Source organism: Alternaria arbusti (assembly GCF_024043155.1).
Source record: "Alternaria arbusti strain BMP 1465 chromosome Unknown scaffold_19, whole genome shotgun sequence".
Classification (NCBI taxonomy): Eukaryota; Fungi; Ascomycota; class Dothideomycetes; order Pleosporales; family Pleosporaceae; genus Alternaria; species Alternaria arbusti.
This window is the reverse complement of record NW_026249959.1, coordinates 498,185-515,650: the sequence shown is the minus strand read 5'-3', so window position 1 is coordinate 515,650 and position 17,466 is coordinate 498,185. Positions and strand designations below refer to the sequence as shown.

General features: G+C 52.6%; 9 protein-coding genes across 9 annotated transcripts; 4 read left to right on the top strand and 5 right to left on the bottom strand.

Annotated features, from left to right (window-relative positions):
- Positions 1-398: 398 nt before the first annotated feature.
- J4E86_010045 (uncharacterized protein) lies at positions 399-1,157 on the bottom strand (the record flags this gene model as incomplete). The annotated part of the gene is made up of 2 exons (XM_051450545.1): positions 399-453; positions 511-1,157. 2 exons carry the CDS (start codon positions 1,155-1,157, stop codon positions 399-401), a joined length of 702 nt encoding a protein of 233 aa, XP_051298466.1.
- A 1,202-nt stretch (positions 1,158-2,359) lies between these two features.
- J4E86_010044 (uncharacterized protein) lies at positions 2,360-3,622 on the bottom strand (the record flags this gene model as incomplete). The annotated part of the gene is made up of 2 exons (XM_051450544.1): positions 2,360-3,534; positions 3,598-3,622. 2 exons carry the CDS (start codon positions 3,620-3,622, stop codon positions 2,360-2,362), a joined length of 1,200 nt encoding a protein of 399 aa, XP_051298465.1.
- Positions 3,623-3,967: 345 nt separating this feature from the next.
- J4E86_010043 (uncharacterized protein) lies at positions 3,968-4,422 on the top strand (the record flags this gene model as incomplete). Its single annotated transcript, XM_051450543.1, has 2 exons — positions 3,968-4,316; positions 4,352-4,422. The coding sequence occupies 2 exons, from the start codon at positions 3,968-3,970 to the stop codon at positions 4,420-4,422; spliced, it is 420 nt and encodes a 139-aa protein (XP_051298464.1).
- Positions 4,423-6,109: 1,687 nt separating this feature from the next.
- J4E86_010042 (uncharacterized protein) lies at positions 6,110-7,309 on the top strand (the record flags this gene model as incomplete). Its single annotated transcript, XM_051450542.1, has 1 exon — positions 6,110-7,309. The coding sequence occupies one exon, from the start codon at positions 6,110-6,112 to the stop codon at positions 7,307-7,309; it is 1,200 nt and encodes a 399-aa protein (XP_051298463.1).
- A 246-nt stretch (positions 7,310-7,555) lies between these two features.
- Positions 7,556-8,206, top strand: J4E86_010041 (uncharacterized protein; the record flags this gene model as incomplete). The annotated part of the gene is made up of 1 exon (XM_051450541.1): positions 7,556-8,206. The coding sequence occupies one exon, from the start codon at positions 7,556-7,558 to the stop codon at positions 8,204-8,206; it is 651 nt and encodes a 216-aa protein (XP_051298462.1).
- A 110-nt stretch (positions 8,207-8,316) lies between these two features.
- On the bottom strand, positions 8,317-8,662 carry J4E86_010040 (uncharacterized protein; the record flags this gene model as incomplete). The annotated part of the gene is made up of 2 exons (XM_051450540.1): positions 8,317-8,474; positions 8,521-8,662. The coding sequence occupies 2 exons, from the start codon at positions 8,660-8,662 to the stop codon at positions 8,317-8,319; spliced, it is 300 nt and encodes a 99-aa protein (XP_051298461.1).
- Positions 8,663-9,188: 526 nt separating this feature from the next.
- On the top strand, positions 9,189-9,501 carry J4E86_010039 (uncharacterized protein; the record flags this gene model as incomplete). The annotated part of the gene is made up of 2 exons (XM_051450539.1): positions 9,189-9,359; positions 9,424-9,501. 2 exons carry the CDS (start codon positions 9,189-9,191, stop codon positions 9,499-9,501), a joined length of 249 nt encoding a protein of 82 aa, XP_051298460.1.
- Positions 9,502-10,453: 952 nt separating this feature from the next.
- Positions 10,454-12,183, bottom strand: J4E86_010038 (uncharacterized protein; the record flags this gene model as incomplete). Its single annotated transcript, XM_051450538.1, has 2 exons — positions 10,454-11,928; positions 12,054-12,183. 2 exons carry the CDS (start codon positions 12,181-12,183, stop codon positions 10,454-10,456), a joined length of 1,605 nt encoding a protein of 534 aa, XP_051298459.1.
- A 2,657-nt stretch (positions 12,184-14,840) lies between these two features.
- MCM5 (minichromosome maintenance protein 5) lies at positions 14,841-17,112 on the bottom strand (the record flags this gene model as incomplete). Its single annotated transcript, XM_051450537.1, has 3 exons — positions 14,841-16,739; positions 16,787-16,913; positions 16,964-17,112. The coding sequence occupies 3 exons, from the start codon at positions 17,110-17,112 to the stop codon at positions 14,841-14,843; spliced, it is 2,175 nt and encodes a 724-aa protein (XP_051298458.1).
- Positions 17,113-17,466: the final 354 nt, after the last annotated feature.

Genomic DNA, 17,466 nt, shown 5'->3' with positions numbered 1-17,466 from the left:
ATCGGGCACACTCTACCCAGCTGTCTTGTTGTTGTACGCTAATGTGAACAGACCTCTAGCCCTCCTACTAACAGCGGTCTAACGGCAGTAGGCGCGCGCGACTTGTCGCCTTGCCTGCGCTCGGGTCACCAGCTGAGTATACAAGGCTGGCCGATCACGATCCACAATCTGTCGACCAAACGCCAAGCCTCACACCCCATCGCCACCATCACAGAAATCAAGGAACATCGAACTGAGGTAAACGCATTGTAATTTTGTCAACAGCTACTGAGATCGAGCGCTATGAATGCGGGCAAAGGTAGAAAGTAAGCACCACTAGGGCGTGCAATGTGTAAAAAAAGACCGATTCCTCCTCAACTTGACTGCCTGATGGAACACCAGCGAGCGAAACGAGTCGCTTACTGTCCGTTCCACAGCTTGGGGCCGGGCATGGGGTAAGACTTGGGGTTGTTCCTGCGATGATGTTAGTATGTCTGGCACGAGTATTCGGTACGGTTGGGATAGACTTACCACTTGTTGAAGGCGATACCGGCGTCGTTGGCCTTGTAGAGACCGGGGATCTTGACCGTAGGGGAGAGTTTGCCGGTACCGGAAGACTCAATCTTCAGCTGGAAGCACTCCATGTAGAACTGAGCCTTGCCGACATGGCCCTCGTGGATGGCGATGTGCTCAACGCGGACAAGGTACTCGCCAGCAGGAATGCTCTTCTGGATGGTCCACTCAAGGCGGTCCTTTTGCCAGCTGTCCCAGGCAGTGTCGACACCGGGCTGGCTGGGGTTGATGAGGCCGCTCTCCATGACCTTGGTCCAATCACCGCTGCCATCGTAGTTGGCGACGCTGCCAGGGGCCTTGGAGATGTAGACGAAGCCCGGGCCGGGGTGCTCGATCTTCTCGTTGAAAGCGAGCTTGAAGCCAATCTTGTCACCGGCCTTGACGGTGTAGGTGGGAACACCTCCAGCCTTGGCTCCCTTGTTGCACCTCAGGTCGGGGGAGTTGACGATGTCGGCGGTGAACGAGGGCATGTAGGAGTTGGTGTTCTTGCGGGTGTAAGCATAGTCACCACCAATGGCCTGGTTGTTGACCATGAGGCGGTTGAAGATGTAGTGCGCGTCGACCGTCAAGGGCGCAAGAAGAGAGAGGATGATGGAGGCCTTCATGTTGATGGTAAAGAGTGAATATGTTCAAAAGAAGTGAATGTAAAAAGTTGGAAGCGAATGTACTGGTTGGTATCGAATGCTGATGATTGCGATGATTTCTACAGCACGGTAACCACTGCGATACTTATACAAACCAGTCTCTCAGCGTGGTTCACCGCATCGTTCCGCTCCATTGGAGGGATATCCATTTTTCGGTCCCTAAATTTCATCAACACCCATTCTCTTCATCTAATCTACACGGCGCCACCCCACCCCCAAGGCGTCATAAGCCATCATAAGCCCATAGTACCCAGTCGCATAGAACGATTCTTTTGTTCTAGTCTCACTTTAAATGAAAACAGGAGTCCCAACCACACGTTGAAACTCATTTAAGCGGTGGAAGAGCCGTGCCAAGCCTCGACAACACCAACACAACGACAGCGGAAACCGCTGTCGCCAAGATCTGGGGTGATCATGCGTTTCACGTTTTGAATCTCTGGCACCTTGGCGAATATGCACCAAAAGAAACCGCCGATATTGGAATTCTCCTATTCGTTCCGCGGATGCCACCCGGGCTGTGTAGGGATCCACTACCCGCGATGCGAATCCGATTCCACGATAGCAATGGTCCGTCGGCTGCCGATATTGGTCAGCGTAGCGTTCGGGCCACGGTCTCGACTCCCGAACTGTTCTGAACGAGATTGGTGGTGAGGCGGAAGCTTAGCTTCACACACTCGCACACACCACATGTCAGCGGGAACGGAACGTCCAAGCCGCCGTGAATTTCCTCCTCTTGCAAGGATGCCTGGTAGATAGGTGACAGCCTCCTTGTCAATTGCAATACCGCTAGATGCCAAGGCTGCGTTGTCGTACAGGATCGGCCGCACAACTTCTGGAAGGAGATCAATATAGTGGTGCGGTGGCGTTGGACAATTAGAGTAGGTAGCACGCCCTGTTTCTCCTCGCTGGCCCACAAGTCGATGCATGATTGCAGACCGCTTCGTCCAGAATTCCGAGAGCAACAGATTCCCACGCAGGTGCGTTTTCACTGCTTCCTTCACTGACGAATCTTGTTGCCATACATGAAAATTCTCACGACCATAGATACTATCACTCAATTAACCCACCAATCTTCCGAGCATCATACCATACCAGACGATCGAGTCCTCGCGATCGAGTCTGTTCATATGGTACTATCAGCCTACAATAACGTCTCCCACCTGCTACATCTTCCCTCGTAACTTGTCGATACTGTCGAGGATGCTATTCAGCATCTTCTCCCCCTCGTTAATCCGCACTGACAGCTTTGCAAGCATGACTCCGAGCTCAGGGCCGTAGCACTGCCTCACATCTCCCTCCGTCGCGCTCAGCAGAAACTGATCGACCTCTCGATCGAATGCCGGATCATTACGAGCAAACTCTACAAACTCGAAGACCCGGTCTCGAATCTTGGGTGGAAATGCTCCGATACATAGTTTAGTCCTGCACATCGGACACGATGCATCCATTTCTTTATCATTGACAGCGAGCGTGTTGATCCAAGCCTGAAGGCATTGCTCGCCTATGTAATGGCCACAGATCATCTTCACAGCTGGCTCCACATCATCTCGGTCAACCTGATCGGAGAAGCTGCGTCCGCATATCTCACACTCTTCGAAACCAGCCTCTACTGCTTCGTCCGTGGCGCGTTCCGTGAAGCCTTGGACGTACTTCATATCTCCCATGGTCATACCCTGATCCATAATTTGAGCCGAAGGTTCGCCCAGAGATTTCCACTCGAGGATAGTCAGATGGCCGATATGCAAGAACAAGGCCGACCATTCCTCGGATGAGGGTAGACATATGAGCTCATGTTCACTTGGGGCCAACATCCACTTCTTGTCTTGTGGTAGAATCAGACGCTGCTTGGCTGGATCGTCCTGCCAAGTCCCATGGCGTATGTAGCGTGGATAACCTCGGGCAGGGAATGTATCCAGGTTCCTCTCGGCCTTTTTCATCAGCCACAGTATGCGCGCGATCACCAATGTACGTCCGGTGCATTCCATATCGTGATCCGGACGGGCTGGAATATATGCAGTAGTATCGTAATCCGGTAGGGCAAATAGCTCTCTTCCTTCCTTGACATATCGGAGTTTGCGCTCGAGGCTGTGAAGTTGTCGTAATGACTTTAGATATTTGTCGATGAGAGCTTTGTTACACTTCTCTTGTAGGAAAAGGATTGAACGGGACTCTGTTAGATCCATTAGGATTGTCGTCTTCAATTTATGAATGTGGACGTCGCAAATCTGGATCGCGTTGGTAAATTGATCGAGCATCATGACGACATCTTCATGTGCAGACTTCAGCTGTGGCTGTGTCATTCCCTCGATGTTGGTTCGTTCGAGAAGGCGCTCGACTCCTGTACGTATCCTCTTACACTCATCAAATAGAGTGCTTTTTAGAACCCGCACAGATGCCTCACTTTCGTCTGCTGCTTTGAGGGACATGGCTGATGGTTCGTTCATATGTACGGTTGAGGGTAGTTTTGGTGATCTGTGGGGAAGTCACTTCGAGGCACTGTTATTATACAACAGAGATCCCGCAAGTAATCAGGCAGCAGCAAATGATAGGGACTGAATCACTGTACCGTCTGTGAAAAGACAATGTCAGCGTTTTGCCAATCGTAAGTCCTTCGAGGCATGATTATACATTCACCTTACAGCAGAACACCAATATTTCAGCTGAACTTCACTCTCTTGGTCGCATGCTCCTTCGCAACCAGCACCTCTTCTTTGAGAGTTTCACTGCACTGCCAAGCATTCCAACTACTTTGAAATTCACCAACGAACAAAATGGTGGGCCACGACGAACTAAATGAGACCGAGCTCCGCGTCCCTGATCCCTTCAGTGTTTGCGAAGTCATCCGCATGCAGATCGACGCCTTCCCCGATGAATTCATCTACGGTGGCAAGTTGACTCCCGACAATCTACCTTTAGTCTACGACCGTAGCGTCAAGCTACTCGAAGATATGAAGGCTGCTCTAAGTGAAGCCAGGACCAAGGTCCCGGTGAAGAATAGGCATATGCGGGTAGAACATTGGATTTGGATGCAGCGGTATGAGGAGGCCATGGCGACTATGAAGCAAACACGCAACAAGCTACGGGATCACTACAGTCGGGAGATGCTCTTGATACTTAAACGTGAGTCTTTAAGTGGGAAGTCAGACATTCTAGAGTGCTGTGGACCGGCGATGTATCCCAAGAGACGGAGAGTGCTTTGGCGCCGTTTTCGCAAGACGGCAGTTGATGTTTGCGAGACGGTAATTCATGTATGCCATTGCTTACTGCTAGGTGGCTAGATAGCGTGAATTAGAGTCTTGATAAATCCAAAACTCAAATCGTGACGATTATTGAACATTTATATCGCGTTTAATGCACGCCGCAAACGTGCGCTATAACTGTTTCGGATCATGTTGTCGGTGGGTGCGATTCAATGACGAAGCCTTCACATCATCTATTCAGTGATCATGAATATTGAGGTCTAGCGAAAGCGATTTTCCTCAGCCAGAGGCATAAAGCCTCTTATTTTACCTCTGCGAGTCAATACCCACCGGGCTCGATACGACCGAACTTCCCAAAGCCCACGGAAAAGCCTTGGTACTGCCGAACACCTTGCTCGCTCTCCAGACTACATCTCAGCACGTCAGGAGCCTCAGCACCGGCATTAGTAATGGACCCCAGGATAGTCATGATGATGCGACAAATGCAGCTGGAAATGCAGATGAGAGCGCAGTTGGAAGAGGCGCAAATGCAGGGCATGCCGCTAAGACAACGCCTGCAAATGGCGGAACAGCTGCGCATGAGAGCGATGATGATGATGGGAGCTCAGCGCGAGCAAATGATGGAGGCGCAACAAGAACAGATGATCATGGCCGCATATCGCCAACAGATGATGGCAGAGCAGATGCGCATGGCTGGCGGTGGTGCAGGAGGGCCGATGCCACCGGGCGGCATGCCTTTCCCGAGGGGCCCGATGTTTTTCCCAGGAGGTATGGCCGGGCCGGGACCCGATCCTCGAAATCATCCGCGAACTGAGTCCCCGGACAATACTTCGGATTCCGACGGGCCTCGCGACGCTAGACCCGGTGGAGGGTCGCCAAGACACGCTGGTGTTCGAAATGGACGACCTGGAGTTGTGTATGGAGATTGGGAGGTCGAGGAAGTAGAGGATGAGAAGTAGAGAAGCTTATGGTATTGACCATGCTGTCTGCAAAGCCCTGCGCGATTGAGTCTGCCGTACCGCGCAAGGGCAGGGTTATGTGCCATTACTATAATGACCCAAGGCTTGCAGGTGTCCATGAAATCTTGATAATAGCCAATATACTCTTCATAAAGTTTTACCGTTGCAATTGTGTACGGCCATACCTGCGCATTTGGCCTCCGTGCACATGACAAATGGAAACTTGAACTGGCGACGGAGCTTGAAAATAGTGCACGAGTCTTTGGTCTTCCGCAGTGCTTCAAGTCGAAATCCATGGTTGCGGTCTCATTAAGCTCTGGGGGTGGGCTTTGCCGCGCCGCGAAGGATCAGAGGCTGTGATGATTACTGATACTTAGGTGCCGGTGTGTCGTGGTAAAGTCGAGGGGTCAGAAGAAAAGCACGAGAGCAGTGCCTGCGACCAGGTCGCGATAGCTCATATTTCTACCCACTGTTCTTATTCCCATGTGGAAAGTAAATCGCGAAAGATCATTGTAACTGGTGTCGAACGACAGGTGGTACTGGAGGAGAGGATGGATTGCGCAAGGGGTTTGTAATCGTAAGTGGGGCCGCCGCCTTCTCCGCTTCTCAAAGAAGGAACAACCACCGCAAGCGGGCAGAATTGCCGGTCTGGTACATCATCCTACAAGCTTACATCATTTATGTAGCCGACGCGATTATATAGCATTGAGGGCGATGCCATACATAACATCTCTGATACATTCTGGCATCTAAAATGCATTCTGCGAACGACCACACCAATGGTCACCAGCCACCAATCGGACCTCGGCTATTCTCCGTCAAGCAACCACCATCACTGGACGAGTTCAAGACACTTACAACGGAGTCTGTTCCCTGCCACTACCCACTAGCAAGCAAGATCGAGGCGAATGTGCCGATATACGATCTACCCGACTATGCCTCGCTCTCCCCAGAACAACGCTCGGCATTACAGGATGAGTTTTACCACATCCTGCTTTCCGGACCAGGCGTGTTCGTCACCAAAGGTCTCTGCAAAGACGTCTCTCTTCTTCAAAAAGTAAACAACGTATACGCAAACATCATTGCAGAAGAGAAGAAAGTGGCGGGCAAACGCGGCGACCACTTTGCTGGAGCCGGCGCGAACGATCGCATCTGGAACTCCGTTTCGAAACACTGCGAAAGAGACCCGGAGTCATTCGTGCAGTACTACTCCAACCCATGGTTGCCTCTCATATCTGGAGCATGGCTCGGTCCGCACCACCGCCTCACAGCACAAGTCAACATTGTGAAGCCAGGCGCGAAGGCCCAGATTTCGCACAGAGACTACCACATTGGCTTCCAGGATAACGAGTCTTGTGCGAAGTTTCCGAAGGCGATGCAAGTCGCGTCACAGTTTCTCACGCTACAAGGAGCTATCGCACACTCAGATATGCCAGTGGAGAGCGGGCCGACGCGATTGCTGCCGTTCAGCCAGAAGTTTGAAGAAGGATATATGGCATACCGCTTGCCTGAGTTCCAAAACTACTTCCTTGAGAAGTATGTATCTGTGCCACTAGAGATGGGGGACGGTCTCTTCTTCAATCCAGCGCTGTTCCATGCCGCAGGTCAGAATGACTCTGCCGATATCATGCGTTCTGCCAATCTGCTTCAGATCTCATCAGCCTTTGGTAAGCCGATGGAAGCTATCGATACGCACGCACTTGTTGAGAAGACCTGGGAGGGATTGTTGGTAATGTACCAACAGCATGGACTAAGCGATGAGCTCAGAGCTCTCGTCAGCGTTGTCGCTGAAGGATACCCTTTCCCGACCAATCTTGATAGAAGGGTACCTGAGACGGCTGGCATGGCACCCGAGAGCGAGCAGGATGTTCTGATAAAGTCGCTCAAGGCCGGCTCTGAGAAGCAAACAGTGTTGGATACGTTGACGAGGATGCGAGAAGAGTCGAAGACTTGATGCTGTATTGTGCGTTCTTGCTGAGTGGTTCACATAGATGCACGACATCACGTTCCAGAAACAATGTCTAAAATGTCAACTCTATCAAACGCTGCACACTATTTCCCTGTGACACCGTACTTTCCATTTCGTAGACCCTGGCGTTGACCAGCGTTAACGATTACAGCAAACACCGGGAAGCTGCTTTAGTTTGTCGACACGTCTCGCTCCTCCAACGCCTGCCGCTATCCCCAAGACGTAGAAATCATGACCTTCCCCATAGCGACCCTCCTTCATTCCTTCGTATCACAAGCCCTGGCCGACGCTGAACAAAAAGCGAAACTCGGTATCCTGGAAACTCTACCAGGACACCGAACTATGGCCTTACGACCCGAAGAGAACACCAGCGGCCCCCTTATAGCCACTCCAAGGTCCCCAAAACCGTCAGATGAAGCCAGATTTCCACTACCCCTAATGTCTTCACCCACCAGCCCACCTCAAGATCCACACACACCCACTCACGTAGCCCTTACACCAGACGCCGAATTCCTCATCATCGAAGCCGAACTCGCAAACTGCCAACTGACACGAGAAGCGCTACAAAGACGCGAATCCGCACTCAAAGAACGCAAAGCAGAAATCGTACGAGAAACAAAGATGAGGCTTGACAAGGAGGTGCGAGACTTGGCAACGCAAGGCCAAGAGGAAGAAGTCGATCAAGGACTGTTCATGAGCGATGTGCAAAGGAGAGTAGAGGTTAATCTGAAGAAGGCAGATGAGATAGATGGAGCTTCACCAGAGAGGTTGGACCAAGCAGAGCCAGTGGAGGAGAAGAAAGCCGTCCCCATAAGTGCACCAGAGCGGAGGAGACTTGCGCGTCTTGCACTGTTGAAGCAAGACCCTAGGCTAGGGCGATGATATTGATATGACTGCTACATTAACTCTCCCGCGCCCATGTGCTCATAATGCTAGTCATATCACCCTGTTATGCTGGTGCTTTCATACACACATCTCTCCTAGTACGTAACTCAGTTAAGGACAAAGTACTCCGCAATCTCTGGGAAAAGCCTGCCCATTCTCTCCGCTGTGATACTGTCCACCTTGAGAATTGGATCGAGTTTGTACGTAAGCCACAGTATCTTCATGTTGAGACAGGTCATTGCGCGGGCTTGTACCGAGACTTCGCCTATTGTCTTTTAGTAAGAATGAGGGTTATAGCGGATGTGCCTCACGTCTGTGATCTGCAGCAGTGTTCTCGATGATCTTGTTTAGATCCATAATCTCGTCTTGCAGCTTTGTTAGTTGTTGACTGTAGTGATAGTCTGCATCGCGTTGTGCTGTGGTGGGTGCGATAGGGTGCTTCGAAGAGGACATCGTGTGCAGATGGGTGTTGTTTGTCGGAAAGACTTGGAAAGAATTCGAATGGTTGCGCTGATGTTGCAGCGGGTTATCGTATTGCATCAAAGACTCATATACCACTTCAGAGTCGTACGCTGACACCGACACGAAGGCGGCAAAGGCTAGACACAATGTGAAGACTGGATGATTGATCACACGAACTCTCTTACTCCGCTGTACTGATCGACATGCTTGTTGGTGATGTTAGGATGTTTGAACGTACTTCAAGTACAGCATCGCTGGCCGAGTAGCGTTCGCTCCGTACTGGAATGCTCGCGTATTGATCAGTGTGCCGTTCAGCTATGCAAACACCTTTACCCTTCCATATTGCCAAGTAAGCATATATCCTCTTGCCATAGTTGTCATCAACAACTACCATCACTCTACCACACTTCTTGCGCGACAAGCCTTGACATATACCCAGCGCCTAAGCATCACTCACTCGGCACCCTACCTCATTCTCAACCTACCACATCAAATCATCACACTCAAGTCACCAAGAATGTCACACAACACCCCCGACAACCTCCTCAAGCTCGCCGCCGATCTGAACAAACTTGGTGGAGAACTCTGCGCCATCGGCGGCAAACTAGCAACGGCCGCCACAACTCTTGAGCAAGAAGCTGCGAATGTTGCTCTTGCCAATGCGCAACGATGGGGCGTCGATGTACAGGTATGCGTTCGCTAGAAACGGGTTATCACAGTCAGAGTACGGTTGATACTGACAGCATGCGTAGGTCGCTGTGAGAGCTGGGCCGCATGGTCAGTGGGTTGGACAAGGAAACGAGCTCGTCGTCAATGGGGTAAAGAAGTAGTGGTAGTGCTTAGTGAGGAATGCGGAGGAAGGGATGGGAGAAGGGAGCCACGGCATGTGTACGTGGAAGGCGTGGGGTTGAACATCAGTCAGGCGCGACGGTACACACCGAGCTGTGTGGTGCGGAAGGAGAAGCGGAGAGCAGTGACAACACTCGTTGTAGATCAGTGTAACATTACTCTCATTCCACGATTGTCTGCCTCCTTTGCAAGCTTCGTGATGTTGCATAGAAGCGAACGCAGATTGTGGATAAGACTTCTCCCCGCATGTCGGATCCTTTACCCCTCTTCACATCTTGGGGTTTAGCGTTGCAGAGTTTTATCAGATCATCAGATAAGATGCGACACCGGACGCCCGAACAGCCACTCACAGCTCAAGACCAGCTCCGAACCATCTCCAGCCTATATCACTCATGTAAACTTAATGTTGTACGCGTAGACATATTCGACGCAACTGGCTGCTTTGGAACCAGAAATGGCGGTCTGTCTTCGGAGCGCGAATGCCCAGGTTCGGCGGTGGTGTGATTTCGCCCATGCCCGGAAGTTGACGAGCCAAGCTGCGGAGCTGGGCACGGGCGGACGTACATTCGGTATAATCCTGAAAAACTCATTTACGGAGAGCGGAGATCTGAGGGTCGTCACATGCAGGCAGATATATGAATTGAAAGAGTATCATTTGACCCGTAGTTGGGTTCGTTGAAACGTGTAATCATTAGTCTAATTCCGGGCTGCAGTAGCCATGCGATATGATACAAAATGCAAGAAAGTGAAGAGTGTGTAACCGTCCACTCGTCGTTATTCATAGCGACCGTCAAAACCCTCAATTTGTGTTCTCGTTACGGATGAACGACCATGCGAAACAGGATACAGACACTCTCGCATATCAACGCCGCGGATTGCTGGCGGAACCGCTAAGGGTGGGGTATCGGGCAAAGCAAAGACAGGAGGGCGCTATCAGTGGTCGATATTGTAGTGAGAGACTGCGTCCATCATGGCGTGATCCTCGGCCTTGGTCATGGGCGAGAAAGAAGCTCGGCGCCGTTCCTCGGCTTCTTCAATCAGCGGCGCATGTGGGCCGTCGGACGGGCGGGTCCTGAGAGGACGCTGGGCGTGTTGGAGGGTAGTGAGAATGCTGCTGGCGTCCAGCTCCATCGCGCTGTACATGCCGGGTTCCATAGTGAATGTGTCCCTGCGAGTTTCCTGGCGTCCGAAAGCCTGCGGAACAGGCTTTAGTTGGCGCCAGTCCATGGCGTTCGGGTCCGTGGAAACTCGACCATCAAGTAACTTGAAGGCATCGCTGCAACCGACTGTCCTTCCAGTACCCACAGGCGACGAAATGCCGGCGCTAATGTCTATGCTGGTTGATGCCTTGGGTTCCATGATGTCGAGCGAGCTGCTCTTGCTTGAATTACGCCGTGAGCTCGAAGGGGTTTCCTCGCTCCGGAGCTGAGCGACTCGCTGACACCAGGCTCGCTGCTGGGGGTTTGACTGACAGTCGGCACAAGAGCCAGGCCCGGTCATGGCCATGTTGGGCTTCGCTTCTTCAGTTGAAGAACCACTCTTCATGCGCGTGAGTGAGATGCCCTCGTCGGCGCTGTCAACACGAGCAGGGGGATCGCATATGCAGATGTCCTTTTGTCCCTCACAGAAGCCACAGTCTGTAATCTTGTTGTCCTCCGTCGATGGTGCGAATGTAGATGCGCTCTTGAACTTGTTGGTGAAGTCGACTTCGAACTCGACGTGGGGATGCTTCTCTTGGTCGAGCTCTCCTTGGCCGCCGCGAAGTGTTCCAGTCATGGACACGCCGTCCATACGAGCCGAGGCCTCGTCCGGGAATTGCATATCATTGGTGAGGTCGGCGAGACAGGCGCAATGTTCAGGCGTGCAGCGATCGCATCCTGATTGCGTGCTCTCGAACGGTGCGTCGTGGCGTGCGCTACGGATTCGAGCGAAGTCCGGCATGGGAGCATAGTCCTCGAAATTTGGCGTGCAGACGTCTTCGCCTGCTCTCGCTTTCTGGTACATATTCCTCCACATAATCGTTTGGGCGTCACTTGTGCGTAGACGCTCTGTCAGTATCTGGATTTCTTGTGCTTGAACCCGTGCTCGGTCTTCCAGAAGCTGTTTCTCCCGTAGCCATGTGTTGCGGGCATCGTTGAATTCCGTACTGGTCTGGTTGACCTGTTCGAGCAGCATTTGTACATTCTTCTGCTTGCGTTCACGGAAGTTGCGCTGCGAGATGCGATTCTGGGCCTTGCGCTTGGTCTCAGGCTCCGCGGTGGCAGGCTTGCGGCCGGGCTTGGGTCGGGGCGGGATGGAATGTATCATGCTCGTAGGCCCCCCGCCCGACTGGGAGGGGCCATTGGCGTGCGTGTTGACGGACAACGTGGCGGCGACGTGAGGGCCTGGTGGGGACTTTGGTACGAGTTCTGGGTTGGTGTCAGTTGTTGAAGTGGGCAAGGGTCGATCACGCGGTTGGACAAGTCTGGCAGCCAACAGCCGCGGCGAACTGCTGGTACGCGGGACACGCGGAAAAAGCAATCACGTTACTCACGGCGGATGGAGCTGCGGCGGTCTTGTTCAAAATCGGCAGCGGTACAGATGGTGCTTCCCGAGGACTCAGCAGGCGATGGTGCAGGGCTGCAATCGGACCCAGGTGTGGCAGCGTTGTTGGACGAGGCCATGTTGCGCGGCGGAGCGTAGGGTGCGTACGGGATCTGGTTATCAGATGGAGATCCTGAGTTATCAGATCAGCGGGCGTCTTATCCCGAGCAAAGCCGAGTCCGGAGCGGAACGGATCAACTTACCGGCGGCGCTAGGGTGGACATAGTTGAACTTGCTGGGGAACGGGAACCACGCGTGGTACCCGTTTTCTGTAAAAGACTCGCCCTCCATAACGGGCAATGAGCTCGAAGATGTTAGAAATGTTAGCGAACAAAAATGAAAGAGATGGGCAGTCGGTCTTTATAAGGCATCTGTCTCGCTTAGCATTCGCTACTTCCCTATTACCAGTCACCCAGAGTTAGTCGCTACTATCATAAATCAACGGTTCGCACGTGGTTTCCTCCCGAATTAATGCCTCACGAATATGACTGAACTAGGGTAGTCAGTGCAGTCAACCACGGCATGGTCCAGCCCCCACTCCAAGCATTTGAGCATATTTGCCAGGCCTCCCTTTTGCAATCTAGAATTACAGGTAATTGCTTTGGGCTTCGTCACCCTAGGAATAATTAAACACCTGGAGCCTACATCGCCGTTAGGTCAGCGACCTTGCATGTATTCAGCTTGATGTAGTCTCCAGACATGTTCAAGTTCAGTCTGGGCTATCCAAAAGGTATCATTACAACTTACTCACATCATATGACCACATGGCTATGATCTTAGGCAGCAACACAATTAAATGACGAAAAAGCTCATTGGAGACATATCCAGGGAGTACGTCACAGCAGCAAATGCAAAAGATAACCCCTTATAAATCCGCAAGCATTCTGGCATGGTGGGCCGCACCGAGAGCACGCAACACGATCGGCAAAGTCATGCTCTGAGAAACTGGTGACGAGTTACTGGCTACAGCTTTCACAGATCCACTTAGCGCTCTACGCCCTAGCGAGAACCATCGGATAACCCTGCAGGCCCGTGGCTTTGGAGAGAAAGATCGAGTCACAGGAAATTCAGGGTGCATTGGCCATATACCCAGGGCTCCAATCAGCGACTTCGTCTTCTAAGTCGGTGATGCCGACCCAACTAATACTTGGAGGACGGCGCTCTCGCCGTCTTTGCAACTTAGTAGATCCTGAGACGATGGCGGATGCGAATAGGGCTGTGCAGTCCGAGATGCACACATACTTTATCGAAAATGCCGTCACGATCACGGTGTTACGAAGGAGAGATTTGAGCCAGCATGAATTATGAGATGAGGCTATTCTTAGCAGACACGTTCAGACTGATCCTTAGGCCCACGTCCTCCACTCCCAGAGAGATCATCATAGCGGGCCTCCGAAGTGTGTCATACATTGGTACGGTGCGGGCCGACGCGCGCCCCCATATAATCAGCCATAGCTGAATGAGTCTTACCCCTACGTCAATTGCAGAAGCAGAAATTTCTCCGCCGCTGGTTTCCAAAACTGCTGACGGTCCGATATCATACCATGGCTGATGTGGAATGGGCGTGCGGTGCCCATGAGAGGCCCTGTCCGTCACTGCCGCAAGTACCCGTCTGACACTGTGCGCACCTATCCCTAGGTACATGAACGGGAAATTAGCAGAATGTAGGCATTTATCGATTGGCACATTGAGCATCATCTCATCGGTTCGAAATCATCAAGATGATATTCACCATGTCGCAGTGACCAGTCCATACCATCACTGCCTTCAAATGACACCACCCAAGGCACCCACTTCCCCTAGTCTCCAACCCGAATGTTCGACTAGCCATTCTCAAAGCAAACTCTTCTCGTCACGAGACAAACATTAACACAGGCCCGTGGACCCGCTTCTCAGGCACCATAAAATTTAGTCCGAGCTTTCAGAGCCGCACTAGCCACACCCACAGTACTGAAGAAACATCGTCCCACGGAAACATCCCCCTTTCCAGTAGCGTACCCGCCAGATATCTATACTCATCGCGCTCCTGTGGAGGGCATGGGCTAGACTTGATCGTAGTTCGTGGAGGACTGCCTACCCTTGTAGCATTCACCTTGAAAGCTTAGATCCCGCTAGCGCCCGCTGCAGCCCTACGGGACCCTGGTTCCTGAGCGACCCGACCGGGGTATGAAAGTATCGATCGTACATCGTCTCATGAGCTAGAGCATTGTCATTGGCCATTGCGGAGGACGGGTCACATGATGAGGCGAAGAGGTCTCTGTGTGTCTGGGTGGGGCGATGCGCTGGGCTGCCTAGGCAGTATGTGCACGAGTTTCGATCAGTGACCGACGGTGGGCTGCGTAATGGCGCGGAGCTGTTCTCCGCCGGCTGTTCAGGCCGAGAAAGAGAAAGAGAGAGAAAGGAGGAGTTGGAAAGGTGCGGATGGCGATTGCGGCATCTGCGGCCTCTCGCTGTAGGATGGCCGCTGCACACCGGCATAAGAGCGTGTTGCAATATTGAAACCATCAGACACAGCAGAAAGCGAAAAAGAACTTTTCTGACGGGGAGTAAATTCAACATTACATTGCTAAGAAGACGCTTTGATGCAGCTCTCCGTCGTGAACGTTTCAGTGTACCTCATCACGAAGCAGCATCGGCGTGCCTGCCCGCCCAAAACCACGCTCGAAGCACCCGCGGCGCATATGCAAACACCATCAACGCTAGACGCCGTTATGCCAATCCAAATCCAGCGCATCGCTTATGCGCTTGCTCTAAACACTACACTACCACCATGTCTCCATCTGATCGTCTCGCGGGCGTTCATAACGTGAAGTGCGCGAGCGAGTGCTTGTTCCGAGTAACCCTTTCCATCGACCATCTCACGCTTGAGCGTCGACAGGTTGACTTGCCAGCCAATGGGCATACGTCTTCGGAGTTCCTCTTCGACTTTGTTGACTTCGTCCATGAGCTCCTTTGAGCTCTGGCCCTCGCCCTGATTCACCGCGTCCATCGTAGACGCAAGGAAGAGACGAATGGCCTCATCGACGTGCGACTCGTCAGCGATAGGCGACAGCGATAATTTGGCCAGCGACTCGGTGATACGGATAATGGCTTCTAGTTGACGGACAGTAATCGGGATACTGGATCTTTGGTTTGCGTTGATCTCCGAAGCGTGCACTTGCCGCCTGATGCTGACGAAGTGACTGGACAGCTTCTCCGCAGCCTCAGGCGAAAGACGCGGCGCGCACTTTTGCCGACAGTATGTGATGTAGCGCTTCATCTTCTCGATCGGAATCTCGGCTTGTACGGTCTCCTCGACACCTCGACCACCCATTGCGATACCCATGACGTGCTTTGCTATTCGCTCGTCACGGCCGCGATCGTGTTCATCGCGCACAATGAAGATCATGTCGAAACGCGACAGAATGGTGGTCTGGAAGTCGATGTTCTCGCCGGGTGTCTTCATATCGTCGTAACGACCGAAGATGGGGTTGGCGGCCGCTAGTACAGATGTTCGCGAGTTGAGAATTGTGGTAATACCTGCCTTGGCGATGGAGATGGTTTGTTGCTCCATGGCTTCGTGGATGGCCACTCGGTCCTCGTCGCGCATCTTGTCGAACTCGTCAATGCATACCACGCCACCATCGGCCAGGACCATAGCACCACCTTCGAGGTAGAACTCTCGTGTGTTGTGGTCGCGCTGCACAGACGCTGTCAAACCAGCTGCCGAAGATCCTTTTCCTGAGGTATAGATGGCAATGGGTGACACTTTCTCGACGAACTTCAAGAGTTGCGATTTGGCGGTACCGGGGTCACCCAAGAGGAGTACGTTGATGTCTCCACGCAGCTTCATCCCGTCCGGCAGGATCTTCTTTGCGCCACCCATCAGTAAGCAAGCGATAGCCTTCTTGATGTCCTGGTTTCCGTAGATAGAGGGTGCGATGCAGCGTGCGAAGACTTCGTAGATGTCGGGCCTCCTGCTCATCTCCAAGAATTCTTGTTCCTCTTCCTCGGTAAAGACAGCGTTGCCTTTGCTGCCGTGGTCCACCTCAGCGTGTATGCCGACAGCGCGTATGTATGGGTTGCGAATGGCTACTGCGGCGTTGCCTGCACGCCTCGAACCCTTCTGCTGGTAGATAGAGAAGACACCCATCACTGAACACCGTGTACCCGGAACAACGCGATTCGCCAAATAGCGGTCTGCGGAGATCATGATGTGTCGTGGTAGTTCACCGACCGGAACCTGATCAGGCGCTTCCTGCAGCTTGAGCACCTGCTGGTCAATGAACTGGCAGCGCTCGTGCATGACATAGTAAGGGTCCAACGGGCATTGTTCTCCCTGCTCGCCCTCTCCCTTCTTTCTACCACATGTCCTCGGGAGGGAGACACCGGAGAAGCCACCCGATACGGGGAGGATCTCTTCATGCTGGCAGTTCCTGCAGCGTATAGCGAGTGCGGTAGATTTGGACGAAAGTGTAGACGCGCCGATGATTATACCGGGTATACGGACGAGTTGCGAGACGTTGGTCGCAGTCAGGTCGCGAATGGAGAGTTCTGAGGCGTTCGAGTGGAGGAGCAGCTGGTGTTCTGGGAGCTGGATGTTCTTTTGTGAGGGGTAGACGATGCGTTGTGTGCACGTCTTCAATGCCGACTCGAACTGGGAGGCATCAGCATGCGCACGTAATTCCAGAGGGTACAACGTACGAGGGGTATAATCTCTGCCGGGTTCTGTCTGAGATCATGCGCAAGCTCTGGGCTGTAGCTGATCAGATGCGCAACGTCAATGTCGCAGTAGTATTGCTTCAAGAGAACGTTCTCGCGAATTTGATCTCTACAAATAGTTAGACCGCTGCATATGGCACGTGCGACTGCCTGCCATACCTGTAGACGAAGATGTTGTCGAGGGTAAAGTCCATAATAAAGTCGACAAGCGCTTGGTGCACGCGCGAGGGCGCAGCTGCATCCCCGGGCCCATCGCCGGCTTGGCTGCCGAAGAGACTGATTGAGAAGGGAGTCTGTCTGTCCGCCATTATGTGTATCGTGCGTATCGTCAGTCGTAATGGTGGTTGTAGAGGGGCAAACACACGCTGTCGCTAGGGGGACAAGGACCAGACGCGCTTTCCTCGCGATTTCGCGCTAGGCCCGCGCGCTTTCCATTTTACACCTGTCTTTGGCCTAGCGCATCCCTCGAGGATCTCCGGAGCCTACAACCCTTCTTCATCCTTCAACGCGTGCTGGCCGCGACAGCCAGCAGGATACGCCATCACTTGTGACCATAGAATTGTCAGTCGAAGGATGGTTATACGAACCACCTGTATCACGCTCTTGACGCATCTCTACTGCTGCCCGCACTTTCGTCAACCGCAAGGATTTTGTCGCGTCTT